The 24195-nt window shown below is 41.6% G+C and overlaps 1 protein-coding gene across 12 annotated transcripts in view; it reads left to right on the top strand.

The window, feature by feature from the left end:
• msi2b (musashi RNA-binding protein 2b) overlaps positions 1 to 24195 on the top strand; it is a 242859-nt gene that overhangs the window by 120995 nt on the left and 97669 nt on the right. For all 12 annotated transcript variants that reach the window (XM_069146799.1, XM_069146795.1, XM_069146791.1 and 9 more), the window contains exon 7: positions 19039 to 19087. In XM_069146799.1, coding sequence (XP_069002900.1) covers positions 19039 to 19087 — 49 coding nt within the window. The remainder of the gene's footprint in view (positions 1 to 19038; positions 19088 to 24195) is intronic.

The following is a 24195-nucleotide window of genomic DNA, read 5'->3' as shown; positions in this document are numbered from 1 at the left end:
CTTGAGAAAACACCCCTTCTTCTTGACAATTTCGAGATGACACGTTGACTCTCGAAATGCTGTGATTAGCCAACATTGTTTGAGCTTTCCTCTGAGTAAAGCTGCTTAGGGGCAGCAGATAAAGCCCTGCTGTATATTTATCTGCTACATTTCAATCCGTCTTTGTATTGTAACAGCAGAGATGACACAGGGAGAAGAGGGCGAGGTGATCTTATCCCCCCCTATATTAATTTGAAGTTGAACCTGTGGTATTGTTTGTCAGACGGGAGTGGGAAGCTGTAAAGTGAACTACCTGCCCGACCCCTCGATCAAACAAAACGTACTACACCTGGCGTTGAATTATTCTATGTGCCCCGGGTTGGGTTTTTGGGCTTTGGTGTTATATCAGAGTCCCAGTGTTTCCTTTAAATAATAAAAAGCATACCGCTGTGTGCAGTGCAGGTATTATACGGAAGGTTTTGGATAGATCTGGCTTCTGGTTATTCTTCATCCGCTTGACGCTTTGCAACTTTTAACTTAACCAGACAATATACAGGACATAGTTTAAAATCATATGAAAGTTCTGAGAGGCTTCAGGCCCAAAATAGTCCTTGAAATGTTAATGTAGGCTGGTTCTTTTTAGACATTGGTTGTTCATGAGGTCGTTGCTTGTTCACATGTTTATTTAAATCACGTCTTCTTTGTCCTTTCCAGAGGCATTGGCGGGAAATTGGACCCTTTTTTTTTGGGTGTATTTCCTTCTCTGTATTTCATTTAAATACCTTTTATTCTGCTTTAGTAGAATTTAGAAAAACTTTTCTTCGTCAAAAATAACTTCGTTTTTTATTGGCAGCTGACAACTTGGTGCCAGTTGAGTAAGCAGCAGCAGCACTCACTGCATTAAATCTCTGAGTCATTCAATGTCACTATATACATGTGTAGCAGTAACTATACGATGTCATCCCCGGCACACCGTGTCCCACTAATGCTGCACCTGTCACCAAGATGGAAAGGGTACGTGTCACCTGGAGTAACACTGGAGGAACACTGTCTGGCCCTGCACATGTGGTCCAAAAATAGCTGCTCTTAGTCATCCGAGCACTATTCGTTTGTAAATACGAGATGCATAAGGGTCTGACAGACTCGGCACATTTTACATTTCTTTACCCTTTTTGTGTTACGCTGCGTGTTTTGATGATTCCTCAAAAATTCAAGTGACTGGTGTGTGAAATGAAGTTTGTGAGGGATAAAGATGGAAAAGGAGCCGGTTTACGTTGTGATGATGAAGCCAAATATTCAACTTTGTTTTGTTAGTTTCAAATATACAGGTCATTCCCAGGTGTTTTTTTGTTTTTTGTTTCTGAATACTTCATATATAGTTGTCTGGGAGACCTGTGGACATTTGGAATCTTTATCTTGAGTGTTGTGTTTGTTTGTGTCCCCAAAACTGAAGTTGTCAAAGTAGTCTGAATCACAGAGATCGCTCAGCTAACAGGAATTGGACGGATTCACGAGTGCTGCTAATGAGCCTTTTGGCTTTTAGCTTTTAGTCAAAGTACACTCTGATACAAGCAGATCACAGCGTAATGAAAGACCGCACAATAATGAAAGGTAGAGGGGGATATGTATTGTAGTTTTGAGGCTTCGCTCCCTGACACGGGAATTTGTGAATTGTACATTATTACTCGCATACAGTTTCAAAACTATAAACTGAAACTAGGAATGAGGATTATTGTTTTAAGGAGTTCCACACAGAACGTTTGGATGGTTGTTGCAGTCTTTGCTTTTTCTCCTGTTTGTATCACAGCCATCTAATCTCTCAGCGCCACACAGGTTTTTAGCGGTACCGTGTAGTAGCATGTTGTAGTTCTCCCTTTATCATGCTTTAATTACAGTTGGCGAAAAGCTTTTGAATGATTTACCGCCACCTTCTGGTGGTTGGAACACGTTACTGCCACGCACTGGTAAAAACAAGTTAAGCCTGAAGTAATAAGTATTTCTATAGCACATTTTAACACACAGGTAAACTCAAAGTTCTTCACACAACAACATTTAAAGTAATGGGACACAAAAGACACTCGCATGATTTGAAAATAATATTTTAACAATTTATACAACCCACAGATGATGCATCATTTTCAAAACTGAATTTTTATTTAAAACAAGTAAAAAAAAAACATTTTTAACTCAAGACGATTGTTGCATAAACGATCGGAATTTTTTATTCAATGACTATTCAAAAATTGTGCTTCATCCCTAACCGATACCGCCAGGGTGAGATGTCACTAACTACATCATATGGTCAATGTCTACAATATCACAGACATGGACAGAAGACAGCATTTCTTGATACGGACCTTAGCGTTCGTATTTATGTAGACTGCACAAACTTCATTATCAACTCAAGTAATACAGCAAGAAGACATTTGATAGCTAAAACCACTTGCTTCAAGGAAAAGTCAGTTAACATGCAGGATGGTGTGAAAGTCATAATGCCTCAAAATCAGCTGGTGCTACTGTGTCGAGCTCTTAGGAAACAACAGTAGAACAGAGAGCATTCAAATTGTGTGCTAAAATAGAGGTTGTTTATATTTTGTCTTTTCACCAGGAAGAGATTCACTGCAGTCACATTCTAAGTTGTGACAAATAAGCGTTTGCGCCAGCCGAGATTTGCAGAAAATAAACGAACTGGAACCAGATTTGCAAAGAATTGGAACTGATGAATATGATCAAATCTAAACGATAGCTGATGTTACCATAGAGCTTATATGGATGAGTATGCCTCGAGTCTCGGTAAATGCGTGCATAAATACGATACACTCATCACTATTTTGAGTTGTTTTGTTTTTTTTGTTTTTTTAAAGTGTCTTTAGTTTGCATGCATGTGAGCACACTTGTGTATTTGTTTGTGTGTTTTCCTGTTTTACGTGTGTGCATGCTCCCAGAGGGGGAAACAGGCTGTGTGGGGTGTTATCTGCTTCTGCAGAGGGTGACAGCTAATCACCAACCCTGACAAACACTGGGGGAGAGGGGAGGGAAGAGAGAGGGAGCGATGACGAGAGGGAGAGAGAGGAGATGGCGCTGGGCAGGGGGGATTGGCATTTGAATTCCAGCGAGTAACCACAGAGCGCTTCGGATCTTGTCATCACAACCTCTGTATGAGTTCGGACCTGAGCCGGGCGACGTCGCAGGCTCCCACCTAGCCCACTGATAACTAATAAACCCCCATCAGTACAGGTACACACCGAGATAAGAGGCCACTGAGAAAACATTGCAACAATCCTTGATGAGTTGAATAAATCTTTGTGTTTGCAGAGCCTGTCGGCAGCGGCTATGATTACTTACCTGCTCCTCGTAAATTCCCAACCTCGTGGAGAATATCTGCCGAAAGGGTTAACGAGTTGTCTTTATTGCGAGGGGAGGCACCTCTTTTGAGTGCTACCTTGTCAGGTGTAAAAGACATCAGCACTTCCAGTATGCGCTAAACCGTGCTATTAATCGTAGCCAAAAGTCTATGCTAAATGCATTTGTAGCCGCTTTGCCTTGCAGATGGGCTGATGCATGCTGAGTTAGTGCGAGCTGCTGGTGTCGCCTGTTGACACAGAGATCAGAGGGCTGTGAGAGATGGAGAGATGCTGTCGTGAGATGGCGGCAGGCAGGCTGCACCGGGAGAGAGGAAGAGAGACGAGACGAGACAAGACGAAGGCTGCACTCCGCTTTTCAAGGAAGGATGTTAGGTTGATGCATTCCCTCTAGCTCCTCGTCATTGTGGGCACAGATACCTGTTAAACACAGCACAACAGGCAGCAAAAATATCACATCATAGACATTTACAAAGCTAATGTGATTTAACAGTCCTGTAAATCTTTGTGTAATCTTTGAATATGGGGTTTTGACATTTAAATGGACATTAATGACGGCTGAGTTTGATTACCGATAGAGGAACTGACATGTCAATCGTTTCCTGCCTGGTAGTCTGGTGGCTTCTCGACTCCCCGCTGGAGCCAGCGTGGGTGGCATTATCCGGACCAACTGGCGGCTGTCTGGGGTTAGTCGTGATGGGTGTCACGCCGGGTGGTGGGCGGCGGGGGGGGGGGGGGGGGGGGTCCTCCATATGGGGAGACCCTCATCTGCTCGCAGTGTCACACCTCTCACCACTTTGCTCTCTCTATCTGACCCTGTCAACGAGGCACAGAGTGACAGATCGAGGCAGGGAGAAACCACACAAGAGACAGAGAGTGGGTGTAACATCCTTTTAGATATAGGCATAGCTGAAATACGCGCTAAATAAAATCAAAGATAGCTGTCAGATGCTTTTACCCAGCACACTGCTCGAGAGCATGCAATTGGCACTATCAGCGAGGAAGTCAAAGGTCCACAGCTACTCGAGAATTGAGGTTGTCATTCATGTCTTTAAGCGTATGGTATAAGTGCTGTGTGTTTAACATGCATAGCTCACTATCCTCTCTTATACAGTGGAGATCAGATGGCCATTCAGTTGACTGCATGTTAATATTAACATAGTTTTTCCACGGGTTGATTTTGACCTCCGTTTTTTTTTTTTTTTTTTGGGCTTCTCTGGGAGCAGTGAGTGGAAACGGAGAACATTGTGTTTATCTATCTTATTCACAGATGGCTGGTGGTGGTCCGGTGCAGGTGACCGCCTAGCATCTGTGTCGGAGCGCGTGTGCATCCACATCTGGTACTTGTGCTGTGTTGGGTCCTAATGACAGTTGGCATTTGGCCACTATCAGTGGATCGTTAATTAGTATTGAGAGGTTTGGGGGAGGGGGGGGCACAGATTCCCCTCTATCTCTCAAACAGATGTGTGTTTGATCTGCTAACCCAGCGTACACACACTCACGTACACACACTGTCCATCCGTAGCTTTCTGACATATGGAAATGCCTATAAGTGCCTCTCAGCATACTGATATTGGCAGCAATAGATTTAACCACAGAAAAACATCAGGGGGAAACGTGGATCATAGCGAAGTCTGTTGTGAGTCTGACAATGAAAATCCAGACAAATATAAATGAAAATAATAAATAGACAACTAAAACTTAAACAGAGACAACTGTTATGACAGTGAGGGTGTACTGGGAAGACAAGGAAAAGCAGTGCTTTCTCACATTTAAGAAACTGCAACAATTAAACATTTGGTGGTTTTGCTTGAAGATGGATTTAAATGACCAATTATGACAATACTCACTCAATATTTTTTCGTCACTGGCCTGGCAGGATTTTATTTCTTAGCACACACAAGTTCCCCTTAATGTTTAGGTTCGCCCTGGTGATTATGCACCCTGACTTATACACACTAAATTAGTTCTACAATGTTAACTTTACATTTATCCACTCACTGATGATTCTGATAGGTACATATATCACCTTCCCACCTTGTGGCCTTTGGTTCTAATTTATGCGGGTTTAAATATTCTTTATTGAAATGTTCCAAAACTGAATGTTGTGTTCAAAATTATTATAGTTTATAATATCGGTTTCACTTATTTAATTTGTTTGCTTTTTATCAAAAGTTTTTGAAGGAAGAAGGTATGCTGGGAAATGTGAGGGGAGGAGCCAGAGAAAAAAATATGGGCTAAAGCCAATCAAAATTATGTTTCTACGCAGCACATATGTCTACTAAGCAAGTAAGACAGGGAGCCAGAGTATGATTAATGTTCTTTTGCACAAAAGTTAACCGAGACAACAACACCATAAAACTCTTATTAGCCTATTTGCATCATAACGAATTACGTGGATGAAGCCAAAAACAATTCAACAGGATCTGCTGTTGTCATTTTGTCATTTTTTTGTTGTTTTATTTTCAAGAATGGTTGTTAAAAAAAGAAAACGAACAAAATCATAAAACAAATTTACAAACAGCATGTGCAGGATCACGGCTGCCAGCACCACAGGTCTAATCCATTAATCGTTGCAGTTTTATTTTTATCCATCATTGATACACAGCTTTATTATAGGTTTTCTCCGTGGTTTATTCTAGATTTTACTTTTACACAATTATTTATGCAAAAAAATAATGACAATAAACCGTAAAAATGACAGTGAAATGTCTTCAATAAATAGACAACAAATGCCAGCACATGGTTGGTTTACTATTCCCTGAATAAGTATTATGAGAGCCCAGAAAATAACAACTCAAGGACTTCACTGGTGGGAGAATCAAACGGATTTCTGTTTATTTTTTAAAGCCAACCTTCAACAAATCTCTACAAACTCACAGACACTGGAGTAAAACATTATTATAGCTCTCACTAATGTCAGGGCCTTTGTCTATTCAGTTAATTGTAGCATAGTTGTCCTGATGGAATTGCTCTGTGACCTTTAGTATTTTTATTTCTTCAGCCCTTATATTTGCTAAGTGATGGTATTCTGGCTGATTAGCGCACCCTCGTCCCCCCAGACACGCGCACACGCGCAAACACGCACACACACACACACACACACACACACACACACACATACACACACATACACACATTTTCAAAACACAATGTATTCACTCCCAGAACCCCACTCCCATTGTTCTGCTTTATAACACTGGGAAAGGAGCATCAGTCAAGTATATTAGCTGGATCCTATTACTGTCACCAGATTGCCTCTCTGAGCCATCTTAAAGAGCCCCCAGACAAAACTTCCTGTCATGTTAATCCAAGCTTTAATAAATAGAGGGATGTGTAACCATATTCAAATAGGGGCTCCCGTATTTATGCTGACAAAGAGAGACGGGCTATCATGAAATGACAGATGAAAGTGTTTTGCATGAAAAGGAGGAAAAAAAAAAGTTTTTATCGGTGTTCATTCTCTCCCTTTCTGGGAAGAAATGTCAAATTATTGAAATGGCCTTTAAAAAAAAAAAAGCTTAAGTCTAATCTAAGTAAAACACTGCAGGTATTAGGGGTGGTGGCCATTGTGAGTGAAATGAATGCTCTTCAATTCAGGCTAGCAGTTCATTTTATCCCTCTTGTTCCATTATTGATATCAAAGTACATAATACACACCTTGTCTCCAAAGAGAGATTTATGGATCAGACCTGTGAACATTAGAGCATACTGTCACTGAGCGCTGTCACTGATTCATGAATACAGGAAGTCTGTTATTAAATTTTTATTTTCTGGATGGTTATTAACACAGCTGGTAATGCCTTATTATATAAATCATGACTGGCTGTGTCATTTAGTTAAGCTGAGATAGACACAAAGGTGCAGTAGAGCCCTTTGCATTCCTGAGTGCACTCATCACCAACAAAGAGAACTGAAATCGACCTCTCCAACTCAAGGCCATCGCTTCGATTCACATGTGAAAAAGAGCAAAGACACAATCACAGAGAAGGACACGCTCTCTTTCAGACTAGGTTAATATCCCACTAGTCATTCCTCAGCTCTGAAGAAAAGAAGGCCAGTTAAAGCAATATTTCCCAACTTCATGTCAGCGTACTTTACATTTCAATGTGTAATGAAGAGGCTTATTCCTTTAAGGAGCTCATTGAATTTGAACTGTTTGTTCATTTCTGCCCCTGTGTGAATGAAATCCTCCATGCTCGCTACGACTACATAGGTGTCCCCATTGTCTGGGCACATGCAGCATTATTAGTAGGTATCCTTCGAATTTTTGCACTAAAAACTGTATTTAAGACCCTATATTGCAAAGACAATATTAGTATGATGGTGCGTGTTTACTTCCGCCAAGGGGGTGGCATTTTCCAGTATTACTGAAAAACTATCAGCGGGATTTGCCTGAAACTTGGGGTAAGGTTGTACCACGGGCCAATGAAGAACCTATTCAAATTTGGAGCAGATCCAAAACAATTTGGTCTCCTGAGTGCCATACGTCTTAAAATCCAGTAGATGGCAGTGAGTTGAGGAGCAACAAAACATAGGCCATTCTAGAAATGTACTGATACCATATCACACTTACCGGTACCAGTAATCCGCTGGGATACACATGTACTTGTTCATGCAGCAGGCAGTCATTATTGAGCACTCAGGGGCAGTAGTTTCATACGGGAGAAACAGAACTGGTACGACTGGAACACCATCACACCTAGCAGAGTGGACTGTTGGCTTTGACGGAGGTTTGTGCTCTAAGACTGCCCTTCAAGTTTGAAAAAGTAAAAGCCATAGTTATTACAGTGTAAGAAGTAGCACGGGTGTTTGTAATTGATAATTATTCTATTAATTAATTGTTTTAATCATAAATATTGATCATTAGTAATAATACATATTGACATAATCGAGGACATTTAGTGACTCAGTAGTGTTGTTGGTTTTCCTTTCACTTGACACGATCCAGAGAATTACATGATGACTAAAAGATGAATAGATGGATGTTTGTGTTAGCCAGCGAGCGTTCTAAAAACGTTCTAAGTCAGTTTTTCTTCGTCGAGGAGGCATAACGTTAACTCCATTATTTTTTGCATGTCGATTCTGACAAGCGTCAAGTCGGAGCTCTTCTAAATCTTCAGTTATCCATACACTGAGCGAACAGGTAATAATGAAACATTTGAGTCTATGAAGAAACTACCTAATCTGTCTGCTTTATGCTTCCAAATCACTGGAATATATATTTTAGCGGGTTTAAACATCGGTAGCAATTTTGTGTCAGCATAAACTACCCAAACAATTTTACCGCTTGAGCAATGAAAACCAAGATAGAATCACAGAAGACTATAAGATGGGCAGTGGAAGAGATGTTGATTGAATAGATGAATTCCAAATGATCACATTAAATATTAACATGATGTAACAGCAGCTAGATTATAAAAAGAATATGGGAATTATTAATGAACTCATTCTATATTAAAATATGTTGAATCGAAGGTGTGTACCTGACCCGACAGTGACTGACTCTTCCACTATAATCTTTCCCATCCTCCGCAATCTCCGCACATGTTCAACCCATTTCAACAAACCTCTTCCCAGACTTCCCGCTTACTTTTTGCACCGCGTTTTCACACGCTCCCCAAACATTTTATTGCATCCTCTGACCTTTTTCTGCCCTCCAGTCAATGTTGATTGCGGCTACATTTACATTAGCAAGGAGGAGGCAAGGAGGGGTGCGTGATGTAAAATGGGTATCATGTAAATGTGTAAGTCGCTGTACATGTGTGTGTGCCTGCGAAGAGGAATCTGATTGGCTTTCCAAGAGGAAAGACATCATTTTAAATAAGTCCTCAATGTTAAACTGTTTGCTCTAGGGCTTAGGGATTGCTCACCTCTCCAAATACTATTTTAGCTTGAAAGCACAATATTTCCCAGACTGAGCTTTCACATGGGAGAATGAGGGAGGGCCCTGGTGCAGCAGTTTTCATGGAGGTGGCTTGCAGGCATACTCCATTCTGACAGAATGAGGAGGCACTCGGCAAGAGTGTGGCGGAGAGGAAAGGGGGCCTATTAATAAAATGACTCCATAATGGGTAGTTCCCTGCAGCTTGGCAAAGGAAGACAGGCGGATTGATGGACGAGGCCAAGTCCTACTTCCTCAAGCATACTGAGCTCAACAGTATGGACATGTCTCTGTGAGACCAAACACAGGGCCAGACCCCGCAACATACTGAAGTCCCATTCACATAGGAAGGAAGAGCCTTATACATTATTTCCTGTTTAGTGTAAACGGGATAAAGTGGCAGTTTTAAACGAGTAATACATCACCTCTAAACTACGTCTCAAAGCTAGATTTTATGCTACAGAAAAGGTTCCGGCTTTTGTCCAAGTTATACATTAAGGTGTGTAACAGATGGTTGGTTTGAAGAATGGAAACCAACAGAATCTACTGTAATCATGATCTTACCCGAGAGTGAGGTAGGTAAACAAGCCTCCCTGGGTTACAGTACAATATTTATATAAGGCATAATTGGGAATAGTTCAGAGTAAATCACACATACAACTGTATTTGCCAGAGATATGGTTAGTTTTGTAAGAAAAAAAAGTCTAAAATATGACTCATTGTTAACTTTTTAACAAAACATTATCATGGCACAACAGTGTTGCAGTCTGTCCTAACAATTCAGCAGGCTCCTGAAGGCATCACTCCATCATCCTTTTATTACATTTCTTTGTAACAGTACATTGATTAGAGTGGCCTCAGCATGACTGTCTTTTTAATTGTGTATTTGCTGATCTGAAAGCTACACTGCGCCCCGTGGGTAGGATCTGTACCAACCATTTCAACAGTGCTCGGAGGCATTCTGCGCTACACAAAGTTCAGTGTTAGAATATACATCAGTTTGTATCACCATAGCGACCTCCTTGGATGCCGAGCAGGGGACCTCATAAATATGTAATCCTGACAGATTTGAGGAATTGTCTTCCTCAACTGTTTCTCGCAAGCCATTTTGTTAATGTCAACATGAAGGAAAGTTACTGGAATAAGTGTTGACATTCCGCCAATGGTGTATATCATTAATAATTACATACATGAGAGTTTCTGTGGAATAACTGCTGTAAAACAATGGATCAGTTTGTCTGTCGCTTTTACAGTCATTCGGATTTTTAAAAAAATAAGCTCACTTCCTTTGTATCGCTCTTCAGTGGGCTTCACCTATAGTGTAGTCATACGCAATATACCACAAGAGGTTCAATGTTTTTTTAGTTTTTTTTTTTAATCATTCCTCAAACGTGATCGGCCATTATTGATTTGTAAGCACTATGACTCACTACTAGGGACTCGTTGTGGCTCCCCTTGTTTTCTGTTGCTCTATAATATCAGCTGCATATCATAAGAAAGATTTCTTTTATCTTGATGCAAATTGAAATTAGTAGAAACATACCAGTTGAGGAAAAAAGTTTTGCTCGAAGAAACTATAAAACAGGCAGATCTCCTCTAAGAAAAATAAAGAGAAATGGGGTAAACAGAGCAGACAGCAGATAAGCGCCTCTTCACCCGACATCACTTGGCTTTTTTTTCCCGGTGTGTGATGTGTGTGTTAAGTTTGCACTCTGGTGTGCATTTTTATCACTTCTGTGGAGGGTTGCCACTCATCCATTATAATAAGGAATATTCCTTTTGGGAAAGAAAAAGGTTGTATTCCAGATGAAACATAGCTGGCCCAGCCTCTGCTGTGGAACTGCAGGAAGAAGGAAAAAAATAGCCGGCCAATCTAGGCGCTCGCTTAAGAACAGTGTCCCTTTTTGCCACCTTGTGTAATTGCAAGAGCTTATAGGGAGCTAAAATTTTGCCCTCTGCTCCTCGTTAAACCACCACTTGTAAAAGCGCTCAAGCGTGGATGCAGCACAGTGCAGCTCAACGTCCTCAGACAATGATATAGATTTCCTCTACAAAAGAACAATTGAAAGGGTTGTCACAAATTTGTCCATTGTCACTGGGTCGCTATCATTTCTCTGTTAATTGCCATCATTGTAATAGAATATTAGATGCTCTACTGTGAGGGGAGTTTTGATGAAGGGGCAGTGCCAGCTGAATTTTCTCCTTGACCATGACCCTTATCTGTCACCATGGTAATGATGATAATAATGTAATACTTCATTGATCCTTGTAGGATTTCTTTCTTTACCCCCTTTATCCCAGCTGATGCGAGGCGAGTGGCACGGGTCAAGCTACAGATTGTCACCCCTGGAGAAGACAGATTCAGTCCTTTACTCAGAGGCACTTAAGAAAAATGGATGCTCGCCAACACTTAGGCTTAAGCTTGGTTCCTCTGGTTAAACAGTGGTTTCTCCTCTCAGTATGTGATTTTGATGTCAAATATATTTAGGGCTGAAGTAGTTAACACTATCTGTGTTTAATGGGACTCCTAAGCTTTGAGTTTGGCTGATAGAAAATGTGCACAGTATTTTCATTTTTTCTTCTTCAGGTATTTGTACTAGGATTTTCTTTGAAGGTGAATTGGCCACATATTGGGAAACAAACAATAACTTTCAAATGATTTTGCGCATCACCTGGTAAACCCATGTCAACAGTGCAGACTGTTTCTTGGTTTTGGTGGTTGGGGCAGGCAGCCATCCACCCATTAGTTTGTGAACTGCTGTTTTCGAAGCATCAAGTCTGGCAATTTGGTCGTCATCATCTAATTTTTTTTGGAGGCAGAAGTGACCATACATGGACGAGTTGGGGAGGAGCTAGTGGCGGATATGACTAAGAGCAGTAGGCCCGCCTGCCTACACTGACAACGTGACTGTCCCTAGGCATGTCAAACATACCAAGCACACGCCCAAACGTTCCTCTCTTTAAGGCCTGATATCTAATTCTTTATGAAATTATTTTCAGAAGGACCACCAGAACACTGATGAGAAAGAGAAAATGTATCTAATGACAGTATAATGGTTAGTGGAAAAAATGAATTGAGTTTATATTTTGAGTGAAGTTTTTGAATGGGAGTCAATGGAGCCAGCCCCTAGTGGCCCTCAGTAGCATTGCACTTATAAGCACCGCCGCATTGACCCGGAAGCCACCTCCATTTTTTGTATGTACAGTCTGTGGCTGTGAGCACAAATCCCACTTATCTTTGACAACAAAACTGTCACTAAAATTGCCTGATAAGCACACACACAAACACACAAACACAGTGCAATTCTTTCAACTAGATAAAAAATAAAGTTCACAGCGAGTGTAATAAAGACAAGAAAGAAAACCTCTGTGCGCCCGGTACAACCAGCACAAAGCGGCACCAGGTGCCAGCACAAAAACAGGGCATCAACAAAAGGATAGGCGCAACCACTCTAAGGTCACTGTCCGTGGCTCGGGTCTTCGTTCCTTTGGCATCAGATATGATCTATATCAGTGTCACCCCCAAATTGCAGGAAAGCTCCTGTGCTAGCCTTCAGCCGTGAGCGGAATGTAAATGTGCATTTGACACCTATCTAAATCGCTGTCATAATTCATTTCCAGAGCTCTTAAATCTCTCCCTGTCACCTGGCACCTCTGCTGTTTTCCTGTCCAAAAACAGAGCACATTAGCCTTTATTGATGTGTTTGTCCTTTGATACATAATTCATCATTCAGCAACCTTTTTTTTCCTGAATTATCACGTATTTTTCTGAGGTTATTCAAACACATGGATTGACACAGACACACAAGAGGTTGGTGTGAGGTTAAGTCTCATGCTATATGACAGGAACAGGAAAAGTTTTTTTTGTTGGTTTTTTTTCATAGTGTTGGACCAGAGTGATTTATAGCTTCACTGTCATTTAACTGCTAAGCTGACTGACCACAAACACAGTTTTGGGTTTCTCTGCCTACCTGAAAACCAGGCCTTATAAAATTTCAGGGTTTTTTTGTGACAAAAAATTGCAAGTAGAGGGGGGGAAAAAAAAAACAAAATATATATATATATATATATATATATATATTTATTTATTTATTTATTTTTTTTTTTTTTTTAAGCACGACCTGATAAAGAGCACTCCCTTTGATAATAAGCATGCTGCACATCACAGAAATATTTTAGTTATGATATTTTTTTATCTAGTTTTTTAACTTTGAGAACTATGGGACTCAAAGTCACAAAAAATGTATTAAAGTGACATAGCTTTACAAACAGGCAATCTGTGACTGTAACATCGAAAGCAAAGGATATACTTGCCGGCACAAAGTTTTGATGGTGAAAGGAGAGGTAGCAGAGCCTTGCTGACTGTAAGAGTAATGGTTAATAAAGTGTGTTTTGTTTAGAAAGACTACTTCATGCAGTAATACCGTCACCAGATCTTCTGTTGACAATGCAATTTTGTCCCCAAAATTATGGGAATTTGGCAAAATGGTAAGCGTCTACAAAAAATTGCACAGATTGCTTGAATTTTCTCAAGTTATTGTGATTGCAAGATTGCAATTTTCTGAAGGGACTGGAAAACCTTATATGTTGAACATAGTTCTCATCCAATTTTCATTCCTCCAGTATTGCAGGGTTTATCTTGATTTATCTGACATGCCACTCACCGCTATTAGTCTCCAATGTAGTCGTATTGTACACCACAAACATTCTTACGTATACTCTGTGAGTCTTTCATTGAGGTAAAACTTTAAACACATTTATTTCCACTTGTTCTTATCCTTTTATTAACCTTTTTTTCCTCCAGGTTTTTCTTATTGTCTCAAAGTTTTTATAGCCTTGGAAAGCAGCTCAATAACTTTCAGCGGTCTTAATAATGACAAGTAAATTGCATAGACAGACAAGGCAGGCAAAGAAAACAACCAGGACTGAAACCAAAAAAATATTTTAGCTCCTAAAATAAAAGGAAAAACTGTCTTGGAAAAACCAAGTGCAGTTTGTAAACCTTTCAAAGCCACAATAATACTGCATGAACACTACTAATCTATCAAACCACCCAACCTGTGTAAAACATTAAACACTTCCTCTGGCTCGGCAGCACCCGGAGGCTGCAGCTAGTCTGCTAAGTCTTGTAGCATTAGGGCTGATTAGTTGTTTTACCAGACCTCACAACACAAACTGGCCAGTGTAAGATTTATTAGCGCGAGTCGATGCCTTTACAGCCAAGGTGAAATTGCCTGATTCCAAGAAATTGCAACGTGGATGTGAAGTACTCGTACTTGCTGAATCATATCTCCATTTACAGAATGGCGTGTCACGAAATCACAACCTTTGAAATTGTGGGTAAAAGTTGTATTTCTAGTAAGTCAACAGTTCATGTACCTAATATACTCCTGGCGGCCCTTTTTTCAGAGGAGGTTATTTGGTTCAGATGTGTTTGCTGCAGGTTTAGTTAAAGGGCTGCCCGGCCTTTTGCCCCCTGACTGTCTTCCAGCAGCCTTCTCCTTTTTAAGTGGTCATGGACTGTTCCAGTGCATATACCACAGTGAAATAGACTTTTGCTCTTTTCTTCATTGTCACAAAAGGCCAGGCACTTCGCTGGAGTTCCCATTCCCCTTTTACATAGTGATAAGACAGCCATTATCCTTTGAACCTTTTCTTTTCACCGTGCCGGGAGAAAAGGAAGAGTGAAAGAGAAGGAGGAGGAGGACAGAGAAAGATTTCTTCCCTGAGGTGAGCCTGGCCTCACCTCTGTGTGGCGGGCTTTTTTTGTGAGCAGTGAAGAGGTCCTTAACCTTCTATCAGATGGAGGCACACAGTTGTGTTCTGCTTGAATAACTACATTGAAAAGCCCTGAAGCACAGGAGATGGTTCTATAGACTCTGCAAGTGGCAGGGAGAGAGGGAGAGAGGGAGAGAGAGAGGGAGAGAGGGAGAGAGGGAGAGGGGGAGAGGGGGAGAGGGGAGACTGTATTGTATGACCTGCTGGAGTGTGACCCTCACATGATGTGCACATTCTTTGTTAAAGTGCCCATCAGTGCTTCACCGCGAATCTGTGTTCTTTGTTGGATGGGTCTCGCTGACAGGATGGTCCTCCTCTAATAATGTCACAACAACACAGTTCACACATTTATATAATACATTTCCTTTAATAGACCTCACTTCATTTTACAAAGTAACAGTCGTTCTGCTCTCAGGCTGTAAATGGCTTTACAGGAGCAATGCTATCAATATGAGAGTGCACACATTTGAATGTCATGTTGCATGAGGGGCTCCTGATGGCTGATGATACTGCGGGCTGTTTCCATAATTCAAACCATGCATTAGTTTACTTTGATATCAACTTGATAGCAAAGAGCAACTTAATTGATTAATTGACTTAATTGAAATCAACTTTTTACACTGTAGTACAGAAGTCATAAATAACTATGATGTGTCAGCTGGTTTTGGAGATGCTTGTGAATGTCTTTTTACGATCGTCTCACCTACTGAGTCACAGAGCAGACTTTACAAAATGACTACCAATCAATACTTGTCGTAGCATTTGTGTTTGAGAGCGGCCCCTCCGTTTCTACGAGTCTTAAAGGGCCCATATTTTACACTTTTTGGGAGTTTTTCAGTGCCAAAAATCATCTCAGTCAAAGTTTCTCTCTAGATCTCTACAAAGAACCGGCTGTTTCATGTCCATGTCCTAAAGGCGCATCGTATCAGTGACCCTCTCTCTGATTGGTTGACTCCTCTGAGTGACGGCGCCCAGGGCGACGACAGGTTTTCTTTGCACTTGTTGCTTGTTAGCTTCATGACACTAATTGTGTTTTCTTTGTTCTCTTGTCGGTGTTTTCATCCACTTACACACCTGAATGAGTGACATCACAAACTTAAGGAAGTCTAAACAGCACAGTTGCTAAACACGGGCTGGTGTTTATTTCTTCATGGACTGAAAGTTCCGACACTTTCACAGCATTCATGCAGCACCGAGACCTGCTTCATTACCAACAAACAAAACAATCTAAATTTATACAATACGGAGGCTTTAAAGAAGACTGAATGTGCTCTGCCTGCCATGTTGTCTGCACTTCTGGTGATGCATGGAGCAGCGACTCTGTTGGCTGTTTCAGTATTACTGATATTAGATGACAGAAGTCAAATGCTATAAATTTCTGTCTCCCATGTAAATGATCACAGGCTGTCAGCCACGCTTGTCAAATTAAACGTTTACCATAGTTGGTAAACATGCCATTCCATCTTAGCTGCGCAGTGCAGCTCTCTTGCTGTCAAACGTGGAGACATGAGAAAGTGTTTCTGGTGTTATGAGCAGAATTCCAGCTAAGAAAATGGGTTGAATCAAAGTTTTCTCACCTTTAATTCCAGAGCGGTGTAATTAAGTGGTGAGGGATCGAAAGTAACAGAGAAGTTATTGTGCTGAGGATAAACAATCCAGACGTTTCTCTGTGTTCTTCAAACTCAGCCAATGAAATCACAACACTCAGCACCACCAATTCCAGTTATCCCACTTCCTCTGACTTTAATGTGATTTTCATTAGATTGCCTGGCATGAGACAGAGGTTAGGTTGCGTGGCATTATAAATGTCTGTTTATAAAACTGTTGCTCCAGGTGATATTGCTTGGCAGCTGTTTTGTACACCACTTTAATGTTTTTCCCACCACACACTCATCAGATAGACCATTTTTCAGAGACACAGCAAACTTAATTATTTCATACCAGATTTTTTTATGTTTCTCTTTCTGTGTAAAACAAAGAGAAGCAGTTCGGGGGAAAAACTAACTTTGTTAGTGATTGTACAAAAGTGCCAGCAACAGTCCTCGAATAGGAGCTCTGCTGAATTTATGCCCGCACTTAAAAATATCGGTTCTGACTTCAAACTCTTACTGTTAATAGTGTACTTCACAGAGACTGCCTGTCTTACTTTCATCCTCCTAGTATAGGCTTTAGTCAGTGATGCTTTAGTTTACTCATAGATGGAGGAATTCCTGCCTGTTAAAGGAGACAACAGCGTTTGCACTGCTCACTCACATCAAAATCACATACCAATTCATCTATTTATTTATTTAAATTGCAGAACTAACAAGCAACATGGACCTAAAATACTTTACCTTAATAAAGAATACATATACCTGAGCATATGGGGAATAACATAGTAAAAGTCAAAGTTAGATAAACATCATTGTTGACATATAGAACATACAGCAGCGGATGAAATCAAATCAGACGACTATAATAATATAGCAGAGTTAAAATAACATGCCATAGTAGCATACAGATGCATGGAGAGGAAATGAGAGCGTAGAGCAGAGGTATGAAATGCATCATGGGAGGTCTCCCAGCATTATCCAGTACTCCCCTTCTTAAAAGATGGTCTTGTTAACTTAACCATACTTAACATCCATTGTTTTGCTCTGCCACAGCTGCTGCTGCACCACTAATTTTCAAAACTGCTGCAGCTCACTGTAGGATTTTAAAAGCCACAGTTCTACACCAGCAGTCCCCTATAGGCTGACTGCCTGCTTATTTCAGTTTTTTTTTTTTTTTCAGTCTTGCAAGGAGCAACAGTTCTGTAAGGCCACATAATAAAGGGCCACCTAAATCTGCATATACATATATATATATATATATATATATATATATATATATAAAAATCCATATGTGTCATCTGCTGTATTTGGCAGTTTGGAAATATTTTGGGGAGGTGCAAATAAAGTGCCTGGGAGCCACATGTGGCCTGTGAGCTGTGCAGTGAGTAACCGGGCCCCGCAAGCTGTGCCAACGTCTTGTGTGCCAAATGTGTGGCGAGAGGGTGGCACGGAACAGTGTGCCAGCGCTAGTCTGCCTGGCTGCCAGGCACTTCTCTTTATCCAATCAGACAGTTCGGTTTGAGTGAGACCCCTATTCTTGTCTCTTCCCATCTCCTCCCGAAGCTTTGTAACGCTCCCATGAAAAACACAGATGCACGCTTGTGTGCGCTTTTTTTTTTTTTTCTTCTTCTTCCACACCTTCCTTGCACGGCATCAAGCTTCCTCGGTGCGCCGTTACTCTTACCTAGAGACCATAACCAGGGAGGGAATGGTGCAGAGTGTTCCCTCTTTGTTTCTGTCTGCTGCCGCTCTCTACTTTTTCTTTTTTTTTTCCCCCCTAAAACAAAATCACAGGCTAAATGAGCATGCCTCTGTCTGTTTTTTAAGCATTTCATCAGAGTTATAGAAAGAAGAGTGTGTCTAGAGAGCTGTTTTTCAGGGGAGGTGAGAAGGAAAAAATGCTGTCTGTCCGTGTGTGGCTTTATTGGACATGATGAAGGATGATATTGTGGTGGATGCTGCTGCCGCTGCGGCTCCGAGATGAGGAGGGATCCCATTTGTCTCACGCCCGCTTAGTGTAATGTGTCTATCTGTCACTCTCCCCAAGACCGAACATTGGTGTTCATCAAAATAAACATATTGTCCGCGCGGCTCTCCATTTTTCCCACTGCTGGTCATTATTATTAATTTTCTCTCCCTATTGCCACTCCTCACTCACATCTTTGCTACATCTAATCCAGACACAGTCAAAAATTCCAAACCTACAGACAGAGAAGGGGAAGAGCAACCTGACAGTAATCCAGTGATCACAGCATGATTATGTGGAGGAGAGGTACTTAGAAAGAAATAAGGTGCAAAGCAATGAGAATGTACAGTATATTCTAAGAGTAATTACTGTGTGCAGATGAGATGGGATTCAGTGGGGAGAAGGTGATGTGAAGCACTTGCTGGAAAGATTAAGCTAATGCCAGGCCTCTCTCTCTCTCTCTCTTATGTCTTCCAGGTTGATGATGCCATGCTTATGTTTGATAAGACTACTAACAGACATAGAGGTAAGTGTGCAGCTTCTATTCTGTGTTGTTTTTTTTTTTTCCTCCTCTGTCTTTCTGAAAGGTGAGAAAATAGTCATTTTATGTCCTTTCCCCATGAGATAACACAGAACAGTTCCATTTCACATGATATTAGGTGTACCATCTGTTCAACAATGGGAGAGTGTCAAAGTAATCAATAAGCTGGTATGGTGTTTAGAATGTTTGAGCATTACATGGTGTGTGTGTGTGTGTGTGTGTGTGTGTGTGTGTGTGTGTGTGTGTGTGTGTGTGTGTGTGTGTGTGTGTGTGTGTGTGTGTGTGTGTGCGTGCGTGCGTGCGTGTGCGTGCGCGCGCTGCGGTGATGCTGGTGTGAGTGTTTCAGAGAGGTGGTTAAAGGGTGTAAAGATTGTGAGATGCTGGGTGCTGTGCAGTCAGATAACAGCATCAGATAAGACCCAGGAGAAGCACTGACTTTATCGCTCTATCTCATCAGCTCCTTATCTCAGATGAGGGGGACATTTCTCTCTCAAGCAGAGGACTTTCCAAAGACAGGTTTCCTCCCTGCACCACAATGCGGCGTCGGTGCATTTAAGCTGAGCGGCTCGCTTTTTTCTTATTTATGTGTTTTTTTTTTTTTTTTTGTTAGGCCCGACTTAACCCCCTCCGGCAGAAAACCACATACAGGGGCTGTCACTTATCCACAGGCCCCGGTATCGGCTATGAGCGGCTCACATAGGTACCGTTAGAGGAAGTTTTAGGAGACAGACTGTCTCTGGCTGTTTATGTATCATTGTGTGCGTGAGCAGTCGACAGGCACTGACAGGTATTTCCACAAGAGAAAGGAGCAGGCACTCCTCGGTTTGTCACGCCAGTCAGCTCGCTTGTAGGCGGAGCTGGCAGCGCACCGTCTCACTGAACCTGGGACCGGCACTGTTGCGCCATATACATGTAAATATTTGTTTGCGGTGCGCGACTCTTCCTCTCAAACTGTATAAATGTTTAAGTTCAGTTGGATCGTTTTGTGTCTATCTGTCTTCTTCTACTGTATCCGTGTATGTTCGAGTGCTCGGTGTGTGTGTGTGTGTGTGTGTGTGTGTGTGTGTGTGTGTGTGTGTGTGTGTCTGTGTGTGTGTGTGTGTGTGTCTGTGTCTGTGTCTCTGTGTGTGTGTGTCTGTGTGTGTCTGTCTGTCTGTCTGTGTGTGTGTGTGTGTGTGTGTGTGTGTGTGTGTGTGTGTGTGTGTGTGTGTGTGTGTGTGTCTCTCTGTGTCTCTGTGTTGCTCAGACAAAACTCTTTTGAGTCTGGTAAACAGTTTCTAAGTGTGAAACGTGAACTATAGCGGAAGTGATCTATGGCTTTGAGGGAAATTTGATCTGCAGTGACAGAACCCAGTGTGAGGTCTGCTTTGAGACGAGAGGCTTTTTTCTCTCGCGCTCTCTTCTTTCTTCTCTCTCCTGTCTGCTGCACTTCCAGCCCTCTGCGAGGGAGGTTGGGCGCAAACGCTCGGCGAGTGTGTCAGGCATTTGCCTTTGGGCGGCAAAATGCCCTTCAAATGAAGACAATGATGGAGGAACAGCCTCCTTGGCAATTTTTCCGATGACAGCGGACGTATTTTATTTGGAGTGTGACTCTGAGGCGGGAGGCAGGTGCGCTTCTTCCTGCAGTTCCTGTTTCGTCTAACTAGCGTTTTGATATTTTATGTTCCAGCGGGAATAAGAAACAGTAGATATTTTGCTGCTTTCATCTTAAAAACACAACATGTCTTCCCAATGAATTGCATAGAATATTACAGAGCCATAAGAATCTCTGAATAATTCATCAGAGCCATTGGTGTGATTGTGTAATATTAATGGCTTAGCTGGCCTGTGACCACAAAGGAAAGGACATTGAATATATTATCAGTGAAACTAGTGCCTGGGCCCCACTTTACCATCGCCTACTGATCCAATGATGGGCATCTGGCAGCCCCCGCCGTCCAAATCAATTCCCCACCTGTGTTCATTTTTATCATACAGATTGATTCATGAAAAAATAATGCCGGGGTTTTTCTGCAGCACTGCGATAGCTAAAAATAACACGTTCTTTATTTAACAATTCAAATGTTACACAATGCAACTCTTCTAAAATGATTCTATAATTGCAAGTCCCCCCCCAAAACAACTGCTACACTACACCGGCTGTGTTGTGCACCTGGAATGGCGTCATACCGGCAACGCACACACAAAGTGCAGTGTGTGCGTATGTTAACAGCGGCAACAACAGAGACCTAAAATATCCATAAAGTCATGAAAAGGATATGTAAGCCTGTTTATATCCAAATTTTTTAGGTTGAAAAAATAACACTATAATAATACACGTATGAAATAATGTGAGATAATATAAGATTTCCCTTTTCAAAGGTGATCTTGGCTCCTTCTGACTTCATATCATCTCATTTGAATGTTATCTCTTTTCCTTCCTATTTTTCTCCTTAGGCTCTTTTTTTTATTTAAAATCTGTACTGTTTATTACTCTAATGCATTGTATTTTGGAGGAGTTTATTGTGTCTGAGATGCATGATCGACACTTGATTGCAAGTGTGTTTTCTTTGGGGCTGTGGTGAATTGGATAGAGGACAAACGTCACACTCCACTAGTAGCAGCATTGTCCTTCAGACGGTCCCTGTGAGCCTGGCGAAACGACAACCGGAGGAGACATTCTCTACCCTTCTCGTTTTCTCTGGACTTTTTTTTTTTTCTTCTTTTTTTCTTTATTTTTTTACTCTGTATCTCTCCCCAGTCTTTCACTCTCTTCTTTTTCCTTTCACACGGCCGCACTATTTCCGTCCCCCTTCCACCCTCTCCCCGCCGTACCTCCTGTCTTCGCCGTCTCACAGCTTTCTCCCTCTTGTCTGTCTTTCCCTCTGTCTCTCCTGCTAGAGGACACTCGCTGTAAGCAAAGCTCCTCACAAAGGCACACGCTGCACACCATCTCCTTGGCATTTAAAGGAGTAGAATACAGCCAATTGTGTTGGAAATTGAACTCTCTAAAGCCTCCCTTCCCACTGCAGCAGTTCATTGTGGGTGAGTTCAGTGTCTTTGGTGAGCGGCTTGGGCTGTCCAGAGGTTGATGCCAGAGGGCGCCTATTGTTCCATGTTCTGCTGCAGTGTCCCCCCACCACCACTCCGCCTCCCTTCAACCTTCCGTTCTTCCCCTGACATTCATTTTGTGACAGGAAAAGAGAAAAGCAGGAATGTGCCCATTTTCTTAGCACACATTTCACGAGATGTTTTCTCTTTTTTTTTTTTTTTTTTTTTTTTTTTACTTTTTCTTATTTCTGATGGTGGTTTAGTCAGTGGTACAGGAGGTCCAGATTACAGTGTTGGCGGCTGGGAACGAGGCCATGAGCACAGCAGTCACAGACTACACATACCAGTCATCATTTCCAACACCCTCGACACAACTTCACTTGCCACCTCTGGATGACAGGACGAGCCGTACGGCTGGGAAATAAAAGCTTTCGGAATAGCCCTGAGTCAAAATCATTCTGTCAGCCTTTACCCACTCCCATCCCGCAGGCTGACATATGATCTATGATCTAAAATATGATTTTACTGTCAAACTCTATTGGTAGGAGAGTTTTGTTGAGGGGACAAAAAAATGGCTTCTCTTAGGGGACGGGAGGAAAGAGTGGCAATATCCATCAAAGCATTGGGGTTTAATTTGTTAGAAAAAGGAACAGTAGATGATGTATTGTCCTGCTAGTCTTAATTAGCCCTCCTGCTCCACTGCATTACCACTGTTTATTATATACACATCCCGCTGCAGTATAATTCACTTGGAACTAAGGTATGAGCAGCAGAGAAAACAAAACTGATCATATTACCGTGTCCACGTCTAAAAATAAATGTATTAAAAACAACGTGGGATAACTTTAGACATCTTATAAATGAATGTGAGGTTGTCCTCGAGGATGGATATCTAGTTTGCAGGAGGAAGAAAGAGGAAACAGCGAACATCTTAAAGAATCCCTTCAGGCAGATCAAAGTATGTTTCCCGTTTATAACTTTAATGCTGGACAAAAAAACTTGGGATTGTTGAAACGCCACTCATAAAATGCTCTATTGAAATCATTTTCCACATCCTGGTTTCCAGCTCGCGGTGCTGCTGACATCAGTATAAGTGAGTTTAATGTAGTTCAGACAGCTCTGAGCTGTCACACACCTCCACTAAACTGTCAACTTTGTGGCTACACTCTTTGTGACTACACTAAAAACAATATAAACAATAATAATACTTTTTCAAGGGGAAATATGTAGCATAGATATCCCTTTTGATTTGATTATGCACAAGCAGCATCTCAGCGTCACGTCGGATACACACAACTCCCAAAAAGTTAAGTATGTACAAAGCAAATTGCAATCCCAATGCTAAATTACTCTCTTGTAATTATAAGTAGCTCATTAATTGGGTCAAAAGTGCATGTCACAGTGAGTTTGATTCCTGCCCTGCAAAATCTCAACAGGGTGAGCCCCGCAGTTTACTTTAAGTTCCTAGTTTTCAAGAAGTTTTTGGGTTAATGGCTGTGAGTATAAATATTGCAGGTGGCACCCACTATACCTATTTTGGGTGATACCGCTCTCGCTCACCTTGTTAATTACGCCATTAAGAAAGCTGATGAAATCCCAGTGAAACTTTGTTTCCTGTTGCTTTACAGTAGTTTGTAACCAGACAGCACCCATTAGTGTGGCTTTATTATGACTGTGTGACTGATTGCAAGCCAAATTCCTTCTTTATTTTGAATGATGCAAGTAATAGTAATGTGCAACAGTGTTGGGGACCGGGATAAGGAAGCGGAGGCAGGATTGTTTCAGTCACAAGGCTGCTTTGTATGAGTGAGCCACTGAGTGCCGCGCATATTAGAAGCCATGTTTCCTGGAGAAGAAGGGGATTCTTGGTTTTGGGATTCAGGCTGTGTGAATTTGTGTATAGCCCCCTTTTTTCTATGGGCTTAAAGGGCTGGTTTTCTTCTTGGCAGACGAACAGAAGACTGCATTGTGTGTGTCTGTAATCTCTTTACCTGGATTGGCAGCAAAGCTAGCAAGTGCAGCTCCCATTGTGGAATTGGCACCGAGGAGTCAATGTCACACTG

Source organism: Embiotoca jacksoni, unplaced genomic scaffold (assembly GCF_022577435.1).
Source record: "Embiotoca jacksoni isolate LCO1_2020_lvr unplaced genomic scaffold, fEmbJac1.0.p SCAF_13, whole genome shotgun sequence".
Classification (NCBI taxonomy): domain Eukaryota; kingdom Metazoa; phylum Chordata; class Actinopteri; family Embiotocidae; genus Embiotoca; species Embiotoca jacksoni.
The sequence above is the reverse complement of the archived record's forward strand: the minus strand, read 5'-3'. Positions and strand labels throughout refer to the sequence as shown.